Here is a 23187-nt window from a genome sequence, read left to right as displayed (position 1 = left end):
TTGCTGATAAGCACAGGTGTGAAATACGTGGTCAGTTCCAGAGGGAAGGATAAAACCAGTGAAGATTGAAGGGTCTGTTGCCTTCTGCCTAAAAGCCAGCAGGAGAAAGTTCCCTAACAAACCTGCACAGTCTCTGATGATACAGGCTATTCAGAGGGTGAAAACGAGGGCTGTGGACCTTGGAAGTTCACCTGAGTTTGAAGAGCAACTGGACAAATTCATAGAAGACACATTGATGGGGAGAATGACCAAAGGTCAGAGGAGAAGCCTGACTTACAAACTGTGTGTGCATTGCATTTCTACTTTTCTCTCCTTGAACATTCAGAATCTTAGTGATTTTCTGCCCTAACTGGGAGTTTAAAGCACCAAGTTAAATGCAGGTGTTGAGTAAACTCTGCAGATCCTGTATGGATAGATTCATGCTGGAAGAATGCCCTTAGTTACAGGAAAACCAAGTTACCCTGGATGAGTAGCATGAATGGTGTTCCCATAACAACTAATTCAGTCTATGTGAGTAAAAAAATAAACCACATTCTCCCCAAGCAGTTTTTCCTGCCCACAGCTGATAGCAGAAGCACAGAGAGTGCAGGCAGTGCATTAGCAAACAAACTATCTGTGCTACCTGGCAGAAAACAAGATAAAAATAAAGCCATTCCAAGGCAGCTGATGCGTGCTTACAGGATGAGTCCTTTCCCAAGCAGGTCTGCAGAGCATTTCCAAAGTATTCTTGTAATTGTCCTCATTGTGGGGGCTGCTTAAAAGACTGTGGAGGACTTGTAATCCCTCAAATCCCTTGTGACACATAGTGGAGGAGACAGGTGACAGGCCTGTCAAATTTTAGGATAAATTTCCTGCATTTATTCAACGTTTTGAGAGAGAATGTGGTAGAGCTTGAACCCAGACTGCTTCTGACTCAGCTGGGAGCTGGTTGCTGAATTGCCCATCCCACCCCAGAGGGACTGATCAGTCATTGTATTATGAATTATGATGACTGTGGTTGGATTTCCTATCAAATGACAAACTTAATGTAAAAAAGGCACAAGCAACAAAAAGAAACTGTAATTATTCTTGGTAACCTCCTTCCCCTAAAAGATGGAAATGTATAGTGGCAACTCAACTTTCTATTCTGCATACTTGTATTTTACTGTAGAAACTGGTCTCCTATAAGGGAAAAAAATTATACTTGCATATTAGAGAAAATAATCCTTATCACTATAATAATCTCCATAATCCTTATCACTTTCAGGAGAATTCAGTCAGTGTAGGACGAGCATTCTGAAACTTTGGATGAGGTTTTGTACATAAGTTTTGCAATGCAATAAGTTTTGCATTGATGCTGTGGCAGGTCAGCCACTGGCTGGCTGCCAGTCCTGCAGTGATTCCTCCTGTTTGTACTTTTGGTCACTTAAAATGAATTACGTATGCCTATGTAAATTGAAAAAAAAATCAATCTTTTGTTGTTTTGATGATAAAAGTACAACCACTTTATCAAAATATACCAGTTTAGATAACAAATCAATTATTTCATACTGACTTAGCTTTATTTTCTATTTGATACTTAGTTTGCCCCAGAAATCTGTCCAGGTTTTTTCCTGCAGTTCATACTTTTAATATTATGTATCATTAAGTTTTGTGTAATATGTTATGTGCTAATTAAATGGGCTAAAGGGTAGCAACTGCCCTGAAAGAGGGAAAACTGTGGTGATCTTGTAGTACATCGCCTGTCTAAGATGGGCAGTAAGGCAGACTGGCTTCCCTGAATTTGGCCTGGAGTGTCTTTGGGAAAACATTCAAAGCTAGTTTAAAATATAGCCAGGAGCAGAAAAGCACCACTGCCCTCTAATGCTCCCTTGGTCCTGTATATTTTTTTAATACAGGAGATAAAGTCCCATAAGTACAAGGGGCCAGAAAAGCTGGTAGGTGCCCCCCTTTATTGAAGATTTACCTTTGCAAAGTGTAGAGCTGTTCTTTGCTCTAAGAGGAGCTCAGTGCAAAGCCACCTGCTTCTTCTGGAAGTTCCCTTGGCTCAGTGCCTGGGAAGGTCTGGCTGCAGCAGGACCCCTCCCTTGTGGGGTCCCCAGAAGGCCACACTGACACGTGGTGTTGCCCTCCACGGCTGTGCCAAGATGGTCTTTAGACCCATTAGATGCTTTTGCAGGGCAGTCATCACCTTGGCCTCTGATGTCGGTGCCAGAAGAGAGGAGAGATTTCAAAGCAGCAGGGTGGCCAATTTTCCATTCTTCTCCCTGGAGTTTGAGTGGCCCAGGCTGTTGAATATAGTGCAACAAAGAAAACAAGGATGGGGCAGCTGAAGGCAAGATTTTAAAACACATTTGCAGTACTTACTGGTGTGAGCGTACAAGTCTCTGCAACCACGTTTTAGCCTTCTTGGGGGAAGAAGGAGCTTTTTACTTAGAGCAGCTGCTGTTTTTTTCCTGTGAGCCACATTAGATGATGGAAGTGTTTTACAATAGTCCTGTTCTTAGAGTAATGCAGGCTTTTTTTTTTTTTTTCCTAAAATCTAGAGCTGGCTTTTTTTTCCCCGTGTAGGGAAGAATTATTTTTTATATAAATTGTTGAGCCCTTTGCCTGGCAGAAGTAAAACCCCATCAATTTACAGAGGAATGTGCTTTTGCATTTCACATGGCTGTGTGAAAGCGGTGATTTTGAAGCAGAACAACAAGAGTGTTGGCGAGCTGCAGTCGCAGGGCTCTGCTGAAAAGGGCACTCTGCTCTCCTTTGAAGAGCTGGAGCACTTGAACAGGATGAAAGCTCCTCTCCAAGCCAGGCACAGAACACTGAGGCCAGCCCAATACATGGACTTATCTTGGTTTCTGCTCTTTCTTTTCTTTTAATGCACCAGCTCAGTGGCTGTGAGGATAGGTGTGTTTGTGTCACTCCATCTCCAAGAGCTGAAGTGTTTGTCCAGATCTCTCCCTCTGCAGGAAGGGACATCTTTGGAAATGTGATAACCTCAATTAAAACCTGGGAAATCCTGCCTTCTCCTGCATGTATTAGTGACCATGCTCTTGCAAAAACTCGGTATGCTGCATTGGTAAGCACTTTACTTACAGGTAAAGAAACACCTTTTCCAGTGAAGGGGCTTTGAAACCAATGCATGCATTTGAAAAACAAGTCCCCCTTGCTCTGGCTGCATCTTAAGATTCTTTTTGAAGGTTGTTTCTTCCAAGAGAATTGCTGTCACAAGGACCTTTTTCAAAATCACTCATTTTGCCTCTTTACTATGTACTTCAGCTTATGGTGCAACACAACAGTGGAGAGAAGCCCCAATGCTAGGGCAGGGTAAGCAGGGAGAGGGGTCATCTTTCTCTGCCTACATCTGCCATTTCCATACTGCTGCAGTCTGCAACACTCAGTGTTAACAGTTTTTATTTCACAGAATTGTGCATGTCATCAGGACAGGGTGGAAACTCTGTCTAAGCCTCAAAGCCTCTAGAAACAAAGAAAGCAGGCAAGGAATCTCCATGGGGAAGAGGAATGTGGGTTTTTTCCCAATGATTTAATTCACAGCCCTTTTTCCTTAGGACTGCTGTCTACACCAGTAGTACCTGCAGGTTCAAGGCAGAATGAGGGACAGCAGCTGAGCATTTTGGTTAAGATTTTTGGGGTGAAAGACTGAGTTTGGGAAAGTGGTGCACAATGTACAGCATGTAATTTAAGGATGGAGGAAGGTAAGAGCCACATCTAGGGGGAAGGGATTTACAATAGTGCTGTGGTTTGACATTTATTTTCATTCCTTCATCTGGAGGCCCTATAAAATCCTGTTAATGGTGGAATAGTATTTCTGTAGAATTAGGGATGTAGGGATAAAGGGACATTGGTAGGGTAGAAAAATAATATTAAGCTGCCTCTGTACAGAATACACATTATTAACAGGAGGGATTTGAACTACCAGCTACCATTGGTGTCTTTGACTCCTTTACATTTGCCTAAGAATAGCCTAGGCCATTTCCTCTTTTACCTTTGGCTGAGTGAGTCCTTGGTTTTCCAGCTGTGGCTCAGATGTGTTGTTTTTTTCTGATACCTTAGTAGAGGTGTATTTTGAGGCAAGACATGCTATTGCATGGTTATTGACTTAGAACCAAAGTTCAGAGAGTGAGAATATGTTTTAGTTCTATAGTGGGAAGAGCTCTGACATGCAGGAAGCCTGTCCCTAAATACAGCAGCTGTCCCCTCCTCCCCTCCCTTGGAAATGGTTACCCAGGGGTTGGAGTCTGTGTTGGAAGTCCAGCTGCTCATGGTCATGGGCTTGAGCCAGGTGCAGCCCTTGAGCAGGGTGTGAGGACTCATCTGGTTCTCTCCTTGCTGTGGCACACATGAAGTTTATCACAGGTTGTGGGGTGAGTGGATTGGGGTAACATCTTGCACTGCTTCAGCTGGATTTCCTGGACCTGCTCTGCTGAGGAGCTGAGGGCCAGATGATTGTATGGAAGTACAATACCAGGACAGCATCTAGAGGCACAGGGAGGTCTGGCTGGCACCTATAAAACATTTTTAAAGTGAGCTTTCAGGGTGCAGCTGTAAAAGTGTGGCACTCTGGAGAAAATTACAGCATCTTCCTAACTATTCTGAGCCCCAGGCTGAGGCTTTGAGGTCTTGCAGAGCTGGCACCTGGCTGAAGTTCCAGCTGCTGCCCCTGCTGCAGATTAAAAGCCACTTTTGATTAATCAAAACTGAGCTCTGTGGGGAAGGGCTGTGAACATGTATCTTGCTGCAAATCACTTTGTGGCCTGTTTTTGACCCTGCCTTGGAGAGAGGCAATTGAACCTGATACATTTGGAATAATCTGGTATTGAAAGGTGTTTCAGATTTCCTGTGATCCGAATTTGGGACTTCCCTAGCATTTGCAGTGTGCTCCTGCCCTGGGATGTGATGAAGGAGGAGTTAAGCAGCATGCTTGGCATAGGTAGCAAGTCAAGGTTTTACTATCACATAGTTGAAGTCTCTTTTCAACTGCAGAAACTGTTCTGGGGAATTTCTGTTCATGTTGAGCTGCGGGGCTGAAAAGGTGCTTCCTAAGCCCAGAGGTTTTCTTGGCAGTCTCTTTACCTAATCCTTGAAATCCCTAAATCTGACAAGATTGCAATTGCAGAGTTGAGGCTGTAGACAGCAGGAACTGGATTAGTTGTTTGGAGCTGGAAGGGGTGGTTCAAACTGCCAGTGGTGCAGCTGAATTCCTTGTTTGGAGCATGAGCTGCTCCTCCTCTCTCCAGTCTCACCCACCCCCCTGCTTTGCCCACCTGCTGCCCCAAGTGAGTGATGAGGTAGAAAAACCAGGCATGTTTTCCAATACCTTTGTTATTTCAAATGGATGTTTCTATAGATTTTCCTGAAAACTGAGCTTTTACTAATGCACCAGATTAGTGTTGATTGGTGACATGAGAGCCATTCACACAAGTCAAGGAGAGGCAGAACGTTCTTGAGGGGGCTGTTAAGAGATGCCTGCTGTTCCTGCAGGGTTCCCCAAAGTGCTGGTGTGGACCTGTGCCTGGCTGTGTGTCTACAGCTCATGAACTTCCATAATCATGGTACTCCCTACACATCCAGTGCACCAGTACTTCAGGCACTTCAAGTGATTAACCAGAGAGTCTGGTTTTATGTCTCACAAAAGGTAGAATTGTGCTTTCTGATAAAACTATTTGTGTGTGTCTGAAGAGTAATTTCTAAGAAGCTTTTTAATAATCTGATAATTATGAGAATGATTATGTGGCTCACATGTGAGAAAGGTTTCTCATTACAGCTGAGCTGACTCAGAAGACCTTATATACTGTTTTATCAGTGCTGATAGGAGTGCCTGGCTTACAGTTTCTTACCTCTCTACACTTAGTCCATCATAATTTTTTATTTGCTTTTAGCTTTAGTCCAGCTTCAGGAATTCTTGGTGGCATTCTTCAGCTACTGTTTTGCTTGAGAGGCTGATATTGCAAAACTAAGGAAAACTTGACACTTGGCTGAAAATGTAAAATAATTTCCTGGCAAAGTCCTCTTCCAAAGCTATAGGAGTTCCCATACCTCCAGTGTTTGGCTCTGGAGTTTGGCAAGGATGGATCTGACATGGAAGAGATCTTCAGCTATTTCATGAAAGTGTTCCATGGTCTCTGAAAACTTCCTTTTTGGAAATGAACTGTGAAGCAGGGAGAACCTGGGGACCAAATCTTGTATTTCCCCAAACCTGTTTGGCGGCCAAATCTTGTATTTCCCCAAATGTGTGAAAAGTGACATTTACTTAATGGTAGCTCATCAACAAAGTGTAACATGGTAGTGATGGTGGTTCTCTAGAAGTGGCTGAAGGTCCAGAGGTATTTGGGGGTTAATGACCAGCCCAGGTGAGGGAAATGCAGGTATGTTCATTATATTTGTAGATGACATTGAATTAGAAGGGCTGCAAAGGGCATTGAGTTCCGGGTAACCCTATCAAATTTAAGCAATTCAGTAGCAGGTGTAGGGTTTTTTTTTTTTCCAAAGTAAGAGTAAGTGCGCAAAAATAGTTGAGGAACAGAAAATTAAGAGGTGCTGGCTTCTCAGGAAAGGATGTGTCTATGAATCACAAACTGTTGTGTGAGAGCTGTGTCATGCTTGTGGGAAAAGGTGAATGTTCTGAGGTGTATGAGCAGAAAGGCAGCGTGTGCTGTGATCCTGCTGTGTTTAGTGGCTGCTGCAGATGCCAAGCTGAAGCTCTGACACTTCTGGGCAGCAGACTTCAAAAACACCACGGGCCAAGCAGAGAGACTTGACAGAAGATCAACAAAAGCAATTGTGAGTCAAAAAAACACAGTCTCCGGAAGATTAAAACATTTTTGGCTGTTTGGCCTAGGGAACATGTTGTCATAGCAGTTTGCAAGTATGTAAAAGGCTGCTTCAAAGAGGAAGAGGAATAATCTCTTTTCCAGATTATGTCAAACAAGAGTCTTAAATGGCACTTAGAAAGATTCACACTGAACTTTTTAGAAAACTGGTGTCTCCCACTGCAAAAAGTGTTTACCCAGAGGATTTCTGGAGCTGTCTTGCGGAACAAGTGAGGCAGTCATCTGTCAGGAGTGATGCATCTGTGGTGGATCCTTGGGGGACTGTGGGATGGATTGGATGATCCTTGGGTGTCTGCTGCAGCCTTGCCTTTGCCCTGATTTCCCAAAGAAGCAAAGTTTCTGGAACTATGCTGTCTTTCAGTCTTCTGGAATTAACTATTTAAATTCCAAGGTCAGTGTCAACTCAGTTTGAGCAATGTGATGAATGCTGTGAATTTTATGAAGTCAGTGGCTCAGTAGGAGAGAGAACTAAAGCACATCCTTCCTGCAGGAAAGGTAATTGAATATCAGTCCAAACTGACCTGAAGCTGATCAGCACATGTTTATTTCTGAAGCATTCATGGCACACTTGACCCTGTTAAGTATGTAGGATGGAGCCTGGGCAAGGATATGTGTTGGAAGGAGGAATGTACTGCTGCTCTGGAGGGGATATGACAGTGCTGGCTGGGGGCAGGGAGGAGAGAAGCACTTGAGTAATAGAAACCTTGGTTACAAGAGACCTCTGGAGAGCTCTAATCCCATTCAGCTTGAGACAGGAGTGTTGCCAGCACTAGGTCATGCTGGCTGTGACTTTGTCTTCTTGAGTCTTGAAGGGCTTCAGGGATGAAGATCCTCCACCTCCCTGATGACCTTTTCCAGGGCTGCACCACCCTTCCCCTGGTATTTCCTGACACAGACCTTCCAAAGCACAGCTTCTCCCTGTTGCCCCTTCTTTGGACCTGTTGTTGGCTCTGTAATCCTTGTAACTACTTTTAAATAAATGTAGTATGCTATTAGATTGCCCTTAGACTTCTCTTTGCCAGACTGAACAAGTCCAGCTCCTTTCACCCCTTCTTGAAGGCCATCTGTCAAGGACCCCTGGCTATCTTGAAAGCTCTTACCTGGATCTTCTCCACAGTCTTTTTGAACCTGGGGATGGCCAGGCTCAACAGTAGGTAGTATGATTCCACATAGAAAACTTAAATGTTTTAATCTTCTTTTGGGAAGAGAAATACCCCAACAATGTAGGTAAGAACAGGGTAGGATTTTAACAGGGAAAAAGATCACGTTGGTATAAGATTGTTGTGTATGTGCAGTTTGGTGCAGTGTCAGTGACATACTTTGTTTTTCAGCAGGATTTCTGTCTCCATCACTGAATAGCTGGGATGCTGAAAGAAATTTGAGAAGAAAATACAGATAAATGTGTTGGAATGGGATCTAGAACAGTTATCCTGCTCTGAATTCTAACTAAAATTTCCCAAATAGTGCCAGGAAAGGCAATTATAAACCAGTGACCCAGGACTGAATTGTGGAAAACCTAGCAAGCCTACTTAGAGTGTCTCCTGATGTTTTGTTTACTTTAAAATGGGTTACATCCACCTTGCCTACCCAAAACAGTGCTTTCTGAGAGAAAACCAGGAATGGCATTGGGCCACACTGCCCTAACTTGGGAAGCACTAAACCTGGGCTTTCAGGAAATGATCAGATGAAAAAGGCATCATTTCACCTCCTCTGAAACTATGACAGGGTTGGATTCTGGTTAAAACTGAGTGACTATAAGGAAGAAAGGAGAGTCAAGCCAGGCAGTGGGGCAGCTGGGGCTTGCACATTGCTGGTGTTGGCAGCACAGCTCCTCATCTTGATCCTTGTGGGTCCCTTCCAGCTCAGGATATTTTATGATTCTGTGACACATCTGCGTGCTGTAGGAGGTTAAAGGAGCTGTCCAGAGCAGCAGAGGAGAGCTGGTGCCAGCTGGGGAGCAGGGCAGGGTTGGAGTGGCAGCTAAGAGTGTCTTAGGATTTACTCCCCCTTGTTCATTCCCTCGTAAGCACCCAGGGCTCGCGCATCGACAGCTTGGAGCTTGCAGAAGGGGGTTGTGTGTACGTGGGAGGTTATAAGCTTATCTGTTCATCCCCCCACCACTGCTCTAATCAGCATGATGAAAGATATTCTTTCTCCCTGGGGAAGATTCTTTCCTCCCTGTCAGGAACTACCATTTCTTAATTAAAATCTTACTCTGAATTTGTACGTAGAAACACGTACTGACTTCAGCTCCAATGCACAGCCAATACTCTCTTAAGGTAGTGGTTCAGAGTGGGAGAACATCATTCAGCTCAAATTTGAGTTTTTTGAGAATAAAAGCACTGAAGATGTCAGGATACCCAGATGTTAGGAACAGTCTTAGGAAGGTATTTTCCAGTTTAGTTACTGCAAATACTGCTGTGAGCTGGTGCTATAGTTATACCTTTGGAAGTTTTTGACTTATTCGGTTTTCATAGCAATCTCCAGCTTTGTATACTTGGTGATCTCATCTTTTCACCTGCATCCTTCCAAGTCCAGATCTCTTAACCCTGAACTTCCTTAATAGACAATTTTTCAGTCAAGGTAGTGGTTAAACTCCCGTGTGCAGCTGTAACTTGCTGACACATTTTTAAGAGACGTAAAGCGATCCAAGCTGAAATGTGGTATTACCCCATTTTAACAGCTATTCCCTAAGCATTGCACTTAGAAGAGCTGCCCCTGGCTGGAGAGAAAAGCTTTGTGTTTATTGTTTTTATAGCTGCTGTAATTTTAGTGCACGATTCCAGCTGAATACTCAGTGCCTGTCCAGGGAAAATGGGCTGGCTATTTCCATTCGAAAAGCTGGGTTATAGAAGTTCACCGCACCAGATGGCTGCGCATACTTATAATGCTCTGGATTATTAAAGGGCCGTTGTATTTTCCTCTTTCATCCTTCCTCTATTCCTCCTCCCCACATCAACAAATTAATGCTGAATGCTTGGGAATCTGCCCTACGCAGACTTTAGCACATTTCATCTTTTCACTGGAAACTTTTTGTTCCAGCTCTTTGGAACCAGTTTGCGAATACCACATCAGTTGGCTTTGATCACCTTGTTACAATTATTTGGGGGCTGAATGATGCCCGGGACAGTGCAAACCTGGTGTTATTGGAGCCCCAGCACAGCCCTAGGCTGGTTTGCCATGACATGTGTCACAGTTGCAGTCCCCAACCTGCTCCTTTGGAGTTGACACTTCTTGCTTTCTGATGTCATGTGGGAATCTCCTAAATGAGACAAAACTGCTGCATGATGCATTAATAGGTAATGCAATGTAGAGAGTTTTTGGGGATGTTCTTAGAATCATTAAGGTTGGAAACGACCTCTTAGAGCATCAAGTCCAGTTAATTTCCTTCTCAAAACTAACAGCATGTCACTTGTCTGCCACCAGAAACGTCAGAATTTTAAGGTGCAGCTATTCTGAAAAATGACAGAAGCTGAAGAGATGTGCCCTGCCTTCAGCACCACACATAGGTTGGCTTAACGTATTTTTGTGAAAAGAAAATAAATTTAAGTCATTAACTTGTTTGCAGTGCTAGCTTTGGTGACCATTTTACAGCAGCTCCCATTGCAGGCAGAATAAAATTCAGGGACTTGGTTCTGCTATCCAAAATCTGCTCATTTTGATCAGCAGATCTAAAGAAAGTTGCTCTGCCTCTGGAGTGTTGGCTCCCACCCCTGCCTGTGTCCATCCAGTTGTGTGAGGAGATGCACAGTGGTCACACAGGTCAGGGTTTGTTTGCAGCACGTGCTGGGAGCTCTCTGCGGCGCTCGCCGGGTCCGTGCTCACATCAGCTGCAGGGGAGAGAGGTGGGTTGGTTGTTCAAAGCAGAGAACAGCACGTTGTTTGTTCCCCACACGCCGGCGTGGCCGGTGCCTCAATAGATTTTATGCTGATGTGAATAACAAGCAGGGGTGGTGAAGGGATTCAGTGACACAGAGCGGAGCGCTGCACGCAATCGCCCAGCCTAAGTGACACTCAGAGGAGATCTCTTTCTTCTCCTCCTCCTCCAGCCTTGGAGCCTAAGTCTGAATAAAACATAACACACTTGAGAGCTCTTTAAGGCATTGTAAAGGAGGCTGCTTTCCCCCGAGTTTGTTATCTAGCAGGGCTGGAGTTGCAGATGGGTAAGTGTCCTGTGTTTTATGCAGCTTAGAAGTCTAGGAGATGCTTTTGTAGGGAATGCTAGTGCACCCTCAGAAGCAGCAGCTGGCATTCCTGAGGGACCAGGGCAAAGTGTCTCTACCACAGGAGTCTTTCCCATTGTCATTGAGGCTGCAAGACAGGCTGTGGGATGGGTTTCATACTTGGTTGGAGTGCTGCTAATTCTGGACTCCGTTCCAGTCGCTCTCATGGGTTGATGTAGCTCCTTCTGCAGCCATCTGGTGACTCATGCCAAACAAGGAATGGCTGGGCTGAAAACCCCAGCTGAAAAATTTACAGAAACTCCCTGATTTGGCTCACTTTGTTTGCACAAACCAAACCATGTGTGCTGGCACGATGGGGAGTGCAGCATCAAATGGGAATGACAATAGAAATGTGTTCATCTCCTGTGATGTGGAACGTTGCTGCTAGTGGTGATAAGGGCACGATGTGAAGGCAGTTCCCTCTGACCAAGTGGATGCATTAAACTCAGTCTGTTTGTTGGGGCAATAAATCTGTTCCCAGTAAATCTATCTTATCTTGTGAAACTTCAAAGTAGACATCTGAAGGTTTTCTGCAGGAGAACCTTGCAGGAACCTGTGTGCTGCTGCAGGGCTCCTCAGTCTCTTTGGTGCTTTGAGGCTTCTGCAACACTCAGACTCATCCTAAGAATCACTGGGACTGGGATACAGTATTTTTGGCCTAAGAGCAATCTTTTGCAGCTGTGATAACATGCTTTGTGCTTCATGTTTTTGTAAAGACTGACTGGCAAGGGAGATCCAGTGAGGGAAAGGTCTTTCCTTCACCTTCCTCATAAACATTGTCTTTCTTCTGCAGAAAACAACATGTAACTTAGGTAGGAATCAGGACATTAGAATGTATCCTTCCTTCAGCTGAGATGAAAAGCAGAGCTTGAAGTCAGTGATTGTTCCTTCTTTTATTTCCACACAACTAACCAGAATATCCCTCTGCAGCTTTGTGCAGCTTTTCTCCCCCCACTTTTTTTTTCCTTTTAAATTGTGTTGAATCATGTTTTTAATCACTGTGATAAATTCTAGAGTTACAGATGTTACTTTTCAGAGGATGTTTAGTCCTCCCTCCAGCATGAGGGCAATAGTCTCCAGTGTTAATGAGTCTATATCCAGGGATTCTCTCATGAGAAACCAGGTTTTTGAAGCAGACACTGCACGAGGTATCCCAGACAGAGCACATAATTGCTGTTGTTAGAAAAACTGGTCACATGTAGGAGGTTGTTGTTGTCATTCAGGTGGTACTGCTGAGCTTCAGCTGAAAATATGGCTATTCCACCTTTTTTTAAGGTGGGTGAGGGTGCTGAGGCCTTGGCACAGGTTGCCCAGAGAAGCTGTGGCTGCCCCATCTCTGGAAGTGTTCAGGCCAGGTTGGATGGGGCTCACAGCAGCCTGGGCTAGTGAAAGGTGTCCCTATCTGTGGCAGGGAATTTGGACTAGATGAACTTTAAGGTCCCTGTCAACCCAAACCATTCTCTGCTTCTCTGCAGAAAGACACCAGAACTTTATCTTTCTGAAGCTACACAGTCTAACAGAGGGAGCAGAAGTTGTACTCAAACTGCATCCCATTTGAAATTGCTTTCTAGAGAAACAGAAATGCAAGTGTTAGTGACTTCTCTTCATTTTTGTGGCATTGTTGTGGCATTTTTGTGCCACAAGAAAAGCAGGATTTATCATTGCAGCACTGAGATTTAGAGGCAAGGCTATGTGATAGAGTTTAGCTGATCCAGCATTTCATGGGAACATTTCTTTCCAAGCCATTCTCTGTCTCTCCTCAGCCAAGCAGATGGGCAGCATCTCCTCTGGATTGCTTCAGTCCTGTTATGAGAGCACACTTCATGTCCTGCACCCAAACACACCAGTGTCAACCTTCCTCAGCTCCTACACGACCCTCTGCTGCTGCCTTGCAGTATTAATTTGGAGGGTTAATGGGATTTTGCCAAGTTAAAACTGCTGTTTTGTCAACTGATGCAAGTCTTCAGGAGAGTGGATGCATTTCTCCAGGGACTGAGGTTGCAAATTGCATGGCTAGAATGTAGCCTTAAGTATTACTAAAGAAAAAGCTTCAGTGAAATAGGAAAGATGTGTGTGGTGCAGCAAATCAAACCTTCAGCTGTGTAAACAGATCAATAAACTGATTTGTGTTTGCTGACCAGAAGAAAAATCTAGTTGCAGGTACTCCATATTCACCATTTGTGGTGAAACTAGAGTAATTGGAATAATGAGAAATCCAATGTGCTTCTGTTTGGAGTTTATTCTTCTTTAGGATTCATTAAACTGGATGGGCCTCTCAAGGTTTAGGCTGGTTATGTATCACAGTTCCTAGGCCCTCAGATTTCATAGATTTCTTCAAATTCCAAATCATCACATTTACCATCTTTTAATAAGACTTGAAAAGATTGAAGTAATATTATTCCTGGTGTTTAGAGGCTCATTTCACTCACCAGAATCTCATTTGACTGAAGTTTGAATGCATTTGGACAACAAAACAGCTCCTGGGTTGCCTCAAATTTCAGGTTTCTGCAAGTACTTACACCTTGAAAAGAAAATAATGCTCTCCTGCATGTCCTGAAGATGTATTTCGAAGTACTGTTGTGCCAGTTCTCCAATACTTTTTATTTGAGCATCTCCTGCATTTCTTTGGACTTAGGTAAGAAAAGAGGATGGAGGTGCTGGCATGATTGTATTTCTGTGAGGGACCATATTCAGAAAGGTAAAAGGTTTTAGGGGAAGAGGGGAAGAAATACCCAGGAAAAACCATGAAATTGGAGTTGTGTGGATGTGTTTTCTCCATGTGAGGGGAACAAAAGCTCTTTCAGGGTGGATATCTTAAGTCATTTCAATTGCCAGTAACAGAAATGAAGAGGGTAGTGAAGAGCCCTTAAAAAGTTACTGCAGAGAGCAAATTGTCACCTGCATTTACCTTCACTTTGAGGTAAAGTTGGTAAATTTAATAGATGTATCATTAGCTGGGATGTCCCATTAGGATTGTTTGGAAGTGGAGAATGAGTCCTCTGTGAAGGAAACGGAATGGGGTGAGCTGTGGCTCCTAGAAGAAGGAGAAGGAAAGAAGGAATTGGGGGTTGATGGAGTGTAGCCAGGTAATGGTGAATTTGTGATTTTAGCTGAATGAATAGCTGAAAGGGAGTCATAAAAAACCTACAGGTCTTTAAAAGCTATTCAAGGCAAGCTTGGAAGAGTGGAGGCAAAACCTCTTGTTGCCTGGGTTCCATTTGGATCTGTCCATCAGTGGAAGAGAGAGCCCAGAGGTCTGCAGCTGGAGAGTGTGAAAGGAAGGTGATGTGCTGCCAGCTGACATATGGTACCACCTGGGATTAGCTGAGATTATGGCAATGAAGATTAAATCCTGCAAGTTGATTCCCCTTGCTGTTATTTAACAAATGAAGTACCTTATCCAAAGTCTGTTGGGAATCTATAGGCTTGCAATGTGATTTATATTCCCCCATGCTAGGACAGATTCAGCTTTTTGGTTCTGTTGTTGTGAATACCATGCAGGCTGAGCTCCTCAACGGTCCATCATTCTGCAAAACAGACCAGTCTGTCCAGCTAAAATTGAACCTTTATTGTGCTTTGCCTGATTAATTTGAAAAGGATTTTTGCTATTTTATTTACCTTCTTTATAAACACTTCCATGAGTCTATGATCAGAATTTGTCCCTGTTCTGTTCTAACAAGCACCTGTTTTTTTTTCTTACCATTCATTGCCAAGGTACATTTCATCAGCTAAGAAAAAGTCATTTAAGGCAGATTGTGACAAACTAATTTTACTTATAATTATATTCTTTATAAGGCAGTAGACGGGGGAAGAGGAGATGGCATCAAGTTGTGCCAGGGGAGGTTTAGATGGGGTACTAGGAAGAAGTTCTTCACTGGAGGCATGGTCAGGCACTGGAACAGGCTGTCCAGGGCAGAGGTGGAATAACCATCCCTAGAGGGGTTCAAAAGGTGGATGTGATACTTGGGGACATGGTTTAGTGATGAACACAGCAGTGCTGGATTGATGTTGGACTTGATGATCTTCGAGGTGTTTTCCAACCTTAATGATTCTATGACAGAAGAGCTTGAATGTTTAGAATTTTTTTTTTCTTAATGGATTTAATTATTGAAATGTAGAGTGGAGCGGATTTTGACTTTGTTTCAAGTACTCAAGTAGTAACTGATCTGCAGGAGAAGGCTCTGCTTCCTCCCCAAGTATTTCCATTTCTATTCTGAATATGTTCAGGAACATTTATAGGTTTTTATTCATGTGGCAGTATTTTCTTTATATCAGGTAGTTAATATCATTTTCAGTCTCTTCTCTTGCATGGTTACTGGCAGTGACCATGTATCCCATTTCAGCTGAGTAAGCCAGACTGTTTTAGTCCTTGTAAAATAAGACTGTGGGACCCTGATTCCCTTCACAGCCAGTTCCTCAGCTAAAGCTCAAGTTCACCTTTCCTGGCCATGCACTGACCGGCCGTGGGCTGGGGGCAGTGCTGTAACTCTTACACCATCCTCCTTTTCATTAAAAAATCCTCCCAGGGATCTGTTCTCTTGCTGGTGCCTTGAGTCTTTTGAAAAGAAAATTGCTTTCTGTAGCAATGAATTACACACCTCCAAAAAATCAGGACATACCTTTTTTAGGCCTTCTGTGCAAGAAAAGGACATTTTTTCTGGTTGTACAGTCAGTGAACCCTGAATTTTAAAATAGCTGGGTGCTTTTCTTCCTCACCCAAGGAAGAGAAGAATGAGAGACACAGAATAGCAGAGTTTTGCTTTTTAACTAGACAGGGGTGGGTCCATTCAGTTACATGTATGTCACTATTATTATATGGAAATCTTAATTGCAGAAATCTGCTCAGGATTTTTCTTAATGCAGCTTGGGATGTGAACTCCGCAGACTTGAAAAATTCAGTATTGGTGGTTTCAGGACAGGTGAGACCCCCAAAATACCAGATTGCAGAAACCTGCCCTTGCTGGCCCCATTCACCACCTGGGGTTTTCTGCTGGCCGTGCTGCCTCCTCCTCCTCTCTACCCTTACAGTGGGTTTTGTCACATTTTTCTTCCCAGCTTTGTCCACAACCACAACCCAGTCTTCACCTCATGCTGAAGGAAATGTTCTCACTTCCCACCTTAGTGCAAATACAGTATTTTGTCAGAAATTAAACAATTCAACATTTGTGGCTGTAGGTGTTTGACTCATAAGTTGTTATGGCCATTCTTGGGTGTGCTGGGAGGATATTTATTATAGGACTAATTAACTATTTTGGGCTTATTTCTTTAAAACTAGCATATTGTAAAACAAATTCCTTCCTCTTTCCATGGTAAACATTATTGAAAATTTCTTATATCTAACATTTCTATATATTTAGAACATTTTATGGGGTTGTTTCCAGCTAGGCTGAGCTGCTGTACCAGGGTTAACCAGAAACAACATCTAAATTTCCATATGGGAGTGAGACCAAGTTCCACAGCAGAAAAATCTGCCTAGTTTTGGTTCCAGGATCAGTGCAGAGGTCAGTGCTTCCTCCCTAGATATGTGCCTTAAGATGAGTCAGAAAAGCCCTGAGGGTCTGGTGTCAGAATCCATCCTCTGTGAGCTCCTGTTGCCGCAGTAATGGCTTTGTGGGATAGAAAGCACTTGGACAGGGGAGGGTCTTCATTGAGATACAGTAACTGTGCTTCTGGTAATAGTTGTAGGATTTTGGAAGGTGATGTGAGAAGATGAGGTAGGTAGGACCAGCATCTCTGGAGCAGGACATAGCTCTGGGAGCCTGTGCGTGTCATGGTGCAGCAACTGGAGCAAGCACAGGTGTGTGGGGGTGTGTGACTGGGTGTGTGACTGCTGCTGAACACGGAGCTGGACAAGGGGAAAGGGCCTGGAAGCTGGGGGTGTCCGTGTGTGTGTCTCTAAGGACAAGGACAAAACTCCAGGAAGATCTGGGGACCAGGGAAGTCCCAGCCACCGCTGGAGAGATGGTTGGGTCTGGGGGTTGACTGAGACCCTTGAGTGTGTGCACATGGGTGTGTCAGTGTCTGCAGGTTGGAGGGTCAGCTACTGAGTGCCTGAGCCCAGCTGCTGCAGGGATCTACTCTGCACCTGTGTACCTCTAGATATTTTCCACGAGTTCAGCCTCTTCCCCTAACGTGGAGTAGTTGTGTCTCATTCTCCTTGGGCAGATACTGCCAGTGACCGCTTGGAAGATTTGAGGATAATAGAGAGAGGGGAAGCAGCAGAATGCCCCAAAGCACCTTGCAGACATGGTTGGAATTAATTAATCAGCAAAGCTGTGCCGGGATGTTTCATTCCAACCACCTCTTTTGTGTTTCAGCCCTGGCCCAGCGTGTCCAACCTGGCCAAGGATTTCATCGACCGCCTGCTCACAGTGGACCCCAGCGACAGGATGACGGCCCTTCAGGCCCTGAAGCACCCGTGGGTGGTCAGCATGGCAGCCTCCTCCTCCATGAAGAACCTGCACCGTTCCATCTCGCAAAACCTTCTCAAGAGGGCGTCCTCCCGCTGCCAGAGCACCAAGTCAGCGCAGTCCACCCGCTCCAGCCGCTCCACCAAATCCAACAAGTCGCGGCGCGTGCGGGAGCGGGAGCTGCGCGAGCTCAACCTGCGCTACCAGCAGCAGTACACGGGCTGAGCGCCCGCCGGGCGCCCCGCCACAGGGCCACAGGTCTCCTCTGCGCTGCAGGTGTGCACACACTCAGTGAGGAACAGCCACGTTCCTCCCTCCCTCCCTCCAGGTGTTCCCCCCTCCCATGAGGAGGTGTCCCCCTCACCCCGTGCGGAGGAAAGGGAACCTTGTGGTGGCCGTCCCAGCCTGCGAGCTGTGCCGCGGGGTCTCGCGCCAGAAACGGGGGAGTCCTTGCGGGCTCGGAGCCTCAAGGAATTAAGAAGCCACGTGGGGAGAAGAGCTCTTTCTGTAGCCCAGGAGCTTGGTTGTTCATAGTTATTTATTAATTCCAGAGCGTTTAGTTTCTCTCACTTGTGTATGGAAAAAAGAAGAAATCACTTGGTGTGTCTGTGCATGCACATCCATGCGTGCACATACACGTGTGGGGGTGTATATGTATTTAAAAATTATGTATGCACAGATTTTGAGCTGGTTTAGTCAGACTCCATGGTGCCTTTGCAGCCAAGCTGGAATGAGTCGTGCAGTTAGAAGTGGGATAGCTCTGACTCACTGGTGTGCTGCCCACCAGCTCCTTGCCAAAGAGACGCCAGACAGCAGTTTTCCACGAGGGCTGGGAAGCTGCGAGGTTTCCCCCAAGGGCTGCCATCCTCCTGATGACATCAAGGGCTCACTTGCCTGATGACATCAAGGGTTTACCCCTGGAATTGTCCTTTCCCTGTTTGCAGCAAGACCAGTGCCTGTCATGCAGGGTTTGTTGTTCTTGTGGCTCTGTGGTGTCTCTGACATGTTACACACCTTGCACCCTTCAGAAGAAGATTGAGAAGGTTGAGTTTTTTTGTGCTAAGGGGAAAAAAGAGGGGAGAAGTTTTAGGGATGGGCTATAACCACTGTAAGCACAATGTTACTGACCATGTCACCACACCAGAGCTGAACTCTCTGCAAGATTTTCTTCCCAACTGGTTACAGCAGTAAAGTGGGGCTGATGGCACAGGCACAGGATGGATTTAGCCTCTCATGGTAGCAGAGTGATCAGCAGTGAAGGAGAGTGCTGGGGTTTGAAACTTTTCTTACAAAGCCACATGATTTGCTTTGTGCTGTGCACTTGGGAAGGGCTTGCTTGGCTCTGGGCTGGAGGTGTGGGCAGTCCAAGCCCAAGAGTCTGGTGAGCTTGGCCTTTTACTAGGATTGATGTCTGTGCCACTGTGTTTCAGTATCAGCAGGGCTGAAGTGGTCAGTCACATCTCCAGGGAATGCTCACAGTCACTCCTAGTCAGCAAACACCAAAGCAGCTTTAGTGAGAGAAGATTTGAGTTTTCTGTGCTAAGGCAAAAAAAAAAGAGGGATTTCTGGGGGTAATTTTCTGGGGAATTTCTGGCTTCCCACCCCAAAAGTGGGATGGGCTGTAAATATGTGTAACCAGCCTGGTGTGCCCAAGCATGTGGTGGGGCAAGCAGCAGAAACTTGAGGACAGCCACTGTGTGTAGCAGGAGTGAATTCAAAATCCTTTGTGTGGTTTTGCATGCTATTTTGAAAACCTCACATCCTTTGCAGGCTGCCCTTGGTCTGAGCAACCCGTCCTACCGTGTCACATGCAGTCTTTCTTCCATCAGCATTAACACATACTGTAGAATTCCCCCAATTTTTTTTTTTTCAACTCTGTGGACTGCAAACAAAAATGTTTTCAGCATCTTTTACCTCCTCACATTGTTTTTCCCTAGTTTGTTACCACAAACTATAAACTAGATGTGATTTCTGACAAAGCAGGCAGCTTGCCACATTTTGCTTCATAAACAGTTCATTGTCCCTCATGGTACTGCAAACAGCTCTCCAAAAGCAGGAGCCCCTCTTAGGCCAGTATCAGCTGGACCATGGGGGCCCTGCAGGTCAGGTGGTGGCAGGAGGCTCCCTCGGAGCACTTCTGGTTTTGAGCTGTTACTTGAAGAGGCTTTGGTGTGTTTGGAGCATCACTCCAGGCACTGTGATTGCTTTTACCTCCTCATGGCTGCTCCCATGGCCCTCCCCAGATTATCCTGCATTTTTATCCATAAAACAGGGACTTTGCCTGTGTGAGGGGGTCAAACTGATGAACTGAGCCAAGACTGCTAGAACTGAGACCTTCCCTTTAACCACTAGACCGTCAATATGCACAGGCATCGTGCAGATACCTGCCCATGCTGTTCTTTATCCTTCTCTTATGGGATGAGGAATACATAAAGCTCTGGGCTAACGAGGCTTGTTTCTCCACCTTCACAAAGCAGAATAAGAATCTTCTCATCTGTGACAATTTTTGCTTCATTGCTCTTTTCCATAACTGTTTTTTCACCAGGGAATGTTCGGACTGAGCGTTTGTGGTTACTTTGGGCTGGAGTATGTTTTGGGAAGCAGGAGGTTGCTGTGCAGGTTCCTGACAGAGTCAGGTTTTGGAGGTGATGCTCTGTGACTAGGAGTGAATTGGCAGAAGGGAGGATCCATCACATACATGAGAATACTGGATAGCTGCACCTGCCTCTCCGTGGTACCGAGGTGTGTGCAGTCCTCGGGCACTCCACTGCTTGGGAACTGTGGGAAGAGGACCAAGGCCATCCCATAAAGAGCTTTGGCTTTTCTAAAAAAAAGAACTCTTAATTTGTTTCACAAATGCAATATTTTCTTGTGAGCATTGAAAAATCAGTGTAAACTTGGGAAAATCTTTACAGGCTTTCCTTCCATCGTTCAGTTTTAACACTCTTGGCTCACTCCCTCTTCTTTTTCTAAATCCAGTATTCGTAGGAGCTTTGCAGCCAGACAATAATGTGTGGTCAGAGGGGAGATGAGCAGAGCTCTGTCCAAGTGACCCTGGAGTCCTCAGTGATCTTTCACTAAGTCTGGAAAACTGTGATGATCCAAATGCCACGTTGGAAGGTCTGGCTTAAGAACAATTCCTCAGGTGCTTTTATTCTTGCAAGCAGGACACGTTTTCAGTTGGGTCTGGTGTGGAGGGGGACAGGCAAAGTGCTGTAATTCTGAGCCATAGTCCAGGTGCCTTCAATCTGTCCTCTGAGAAGCTCTTCACTGTGAATTACCTTGATCATCTGTCTTCATCCTACAGGAGCAGCTCAGTGCTCAGTTGGTCTTAAGTCTCAGGAGTTTACACTTTCCAGGAGTGCCTTTTTTGGGGATTTTAGAAACTAAAATCTCTCTGAAATGTTTTTTTTTTTTCTATCTTTCATTTAATTTTTTAAATGTCCTTCTTTGACTCTTAATGGTGGTTCTTAATTTGGCTTGCAGGATGTTTTTGGGAAACTTCCCTCCTGGGTGTGCAGGGAGGACAGAAGTAACACCTGCCTGTTCCAGACCACCACAAATCTGAGTGCTTGTTTTGCCTGCTCTGGCTCACGCAGGGGAAGTGGAGTTGGAATGACACCTAGTGGCAAACTGTGATGTGTCCTTGTCCAAGCACAGCCCTCTCCTCGCTGAGTTCCCTCTGTTTCTGGGTGAGATGCTCTTTGAGGAGTAAAGAGAATTAGGGTGGTTTGTCTTTTGGAACTTAGCAGTACTGTGTAAAACAATCCCATCCTTTTGTCCCGGGCTGCTCTCTCGGGCAAGAGAATTACAGCTTCAAAGAATGTGGCCTTTTTTTATTATTTTTGTTGTGGGTTATTGGAAAAGAATGTGAAAGAATCTTCCAGAAATTGCGTTGGGGGTCTAAAGATTTGCATCCAGGTTTTTGAGTGTGTAGTGTATTGTCCTAAAACAGCAGTTACCAGTCCATGGTTGATTTACTTCTCACTCAGGCTTCTGGAAATCCTAACACATCAACCCAGTGGGGGTAGAGACCACCCTTCCTTCGATCCTGAAGAAGTCTGTGCTATTTAACCCTGCAGTTGTGATAGCATCCAGATGCTCCTGCTCTGTGTTGTTCTTGGAAGCACACAGCTGTACATGGAAGAAAGCTTGAGAGCCTTGTGAGGAGTTTAAGCCCAGGCAAGAGGGCTCAGACTTGCTGGCTTTGGTGGTGATGTGGAAACCAGCTGCAGTGTAGGGGCTGCTTCACGTGCTTGTTCTGGATGTGATAAACCCTCACAGTCTTCTTTGGAATCTGTGTATTTTCCTCTTTTAGGTGAGATATTTTCTGTTCTGGTAATTTTCACTATTTCTGAGGCCATGCTCTATTTCTCAGTCCTGTTTTCTACCCTGGTGTATGGCTGCAGTACTAAGAGAGTCAACTTTTATCTGATGCTCAAACTGGAATAGGAATGATGGTTCACTTGGCTGCTGGGCAGCAGCTCTGGGTTTGGCTCTGCAGGAGCTGTGGCAAGTCCAGGGGCAAGGTAAAAGCTTCCATACGGTGCCTTTGAGGACCTGCAGTGGAGGCTCAGCTCAGTCTTGTACCACATAGGGCAGGTAATGTGTGGCTGTTACAGGCTTCTCATTAGGCTGTGTGGGACCATATTGTTTTAAGTAATGATACTGAAGATTTGGGGGGTTTGAGGTGGGATAAATTAAAATCTCAATTGTTTGACTTAATTCAGTTTTCTAAATGATGCAAAGCGACACAGACATTGGCTTCTTTGGCACCAGTGTGAGCCCTAGAATTTGCAGGGAGGGTGGTTGTGTCCAGGCCTCTCACCCACTCAGCTTTCTCATGGAAAGTGTCACAAAGTGCCTGTACCACTCAGTGCATGTAACCAGTCCCAAGTTGCCTTCACTACTCTTGGGAGGGTTTTGGTGCTTTTTTTGACCACTCAGTCTCCTCTTTCACCCTGGATTAAGAGTGCAGCACTCCAAGGCAGGTGCCTGCACGTCAGCTGTGCCTTACTGTGCAGGAAACTCCCCAAAGAAATAAATGTGAACTCCAGGGATGTGTGGTGGTAAGCGACATCATGGAGCTCAGTGCCTTCCACCCTCAGTGTGCCAAGGGCAGTGGGAGCTCTGCCCGGTGACAATTGTCCCTCTCCCATGTCCCCCCCTGCCTGGTGATACTGCAGATCCCTCGTGTGTGACGGGCGAGCTCGGCTGCTGTTGCAGAGGCTGTTGCACCGTTTGCCGAGTGTGGAACCGATGGTGGAGCAGATCCGCGGCCCCGTGAGGTGTGTTACAAACCAGCAGCTCCTGCGCGGACGCCCAGATGCCGTGAGCTTTCCTGTTGCCTTTCACTACGGAAAGACACCTCCCGGGAAGCCCTTGGGATCGGAGATCTTCCGGCACTTGATGTTATTTTTGGTCCAGTTTCCGGTGCTGGGTTGGAACGGTTTGGAAGTGACTCCGGTCTCATCCAGTTGGTCTGTGTCCCATCCAGGGTCCCATTCTGTGCCTTGCCTTTCAAGTCCTGCTTTACTCTAAGGACCGTCCTGTCAGATGAGCTGGGACCCATTGTAATTAGTCTGTAATGTTCAAGTTAGAGTGTACAGAATTATTTATTTGTTGTACTCGTTCTGCTAAAACATGTCCATGTATTCTGTGTACCCCACGGCTCTGCTGTCCTTACTTCTGCCTGGTGGATCACCCGTGGGCTGGCTGCTGGAAGGC

At 45.3% G+C, this 23187-nt stretch overlaps 1 protein-coding gene across 2 annotated transcripts in view; it reads left to right on the top strand.

The window, feature by feature from the left end:
* PSKH1 (protein serine kinase H1) overlaps positions 1–23123 on the top strand; it is a 29947-nt gene extending 6824 nt beyond the window's left edge. For both annotated transcript variants that reach the window (XM_053952880.1, XM_053952879.1), the window contains exon 4: positions 17368–23123. In XM_053952880.1, coding sequence (XP_053808855.1) covers positions 17368–17685 — 318 coding nt within the window. In that variant the 3' untranslated portion in view covers positions 17686–23123. The remainder of the gene's footprint in view (positions 1–17367) is intronic.
* The last annotated feature ends 64 nt before the right edge of the window (positions 23124–23187 follow it).

The sequence above is a fragment of the Vidua chalybeata genome, chromosome 11 (genome assembly GCF_026979565.1).
Source record: "Vidua chalybeata isolate OUT-0048 chromosome 11, bVidCha1 merged haplotype, whole genome shotgun sequence".
Taxonomy (NCBI): Eukaryota; Metazoa; Chordata; class Aves; order Passeriformes; family Viduidae; genus Vidua; species Vidua chalybeata.
Note: the sequence above shows the minus strand (reverse complement) of the source record. Positions and strands in the feature narration are given on the sequence as shown.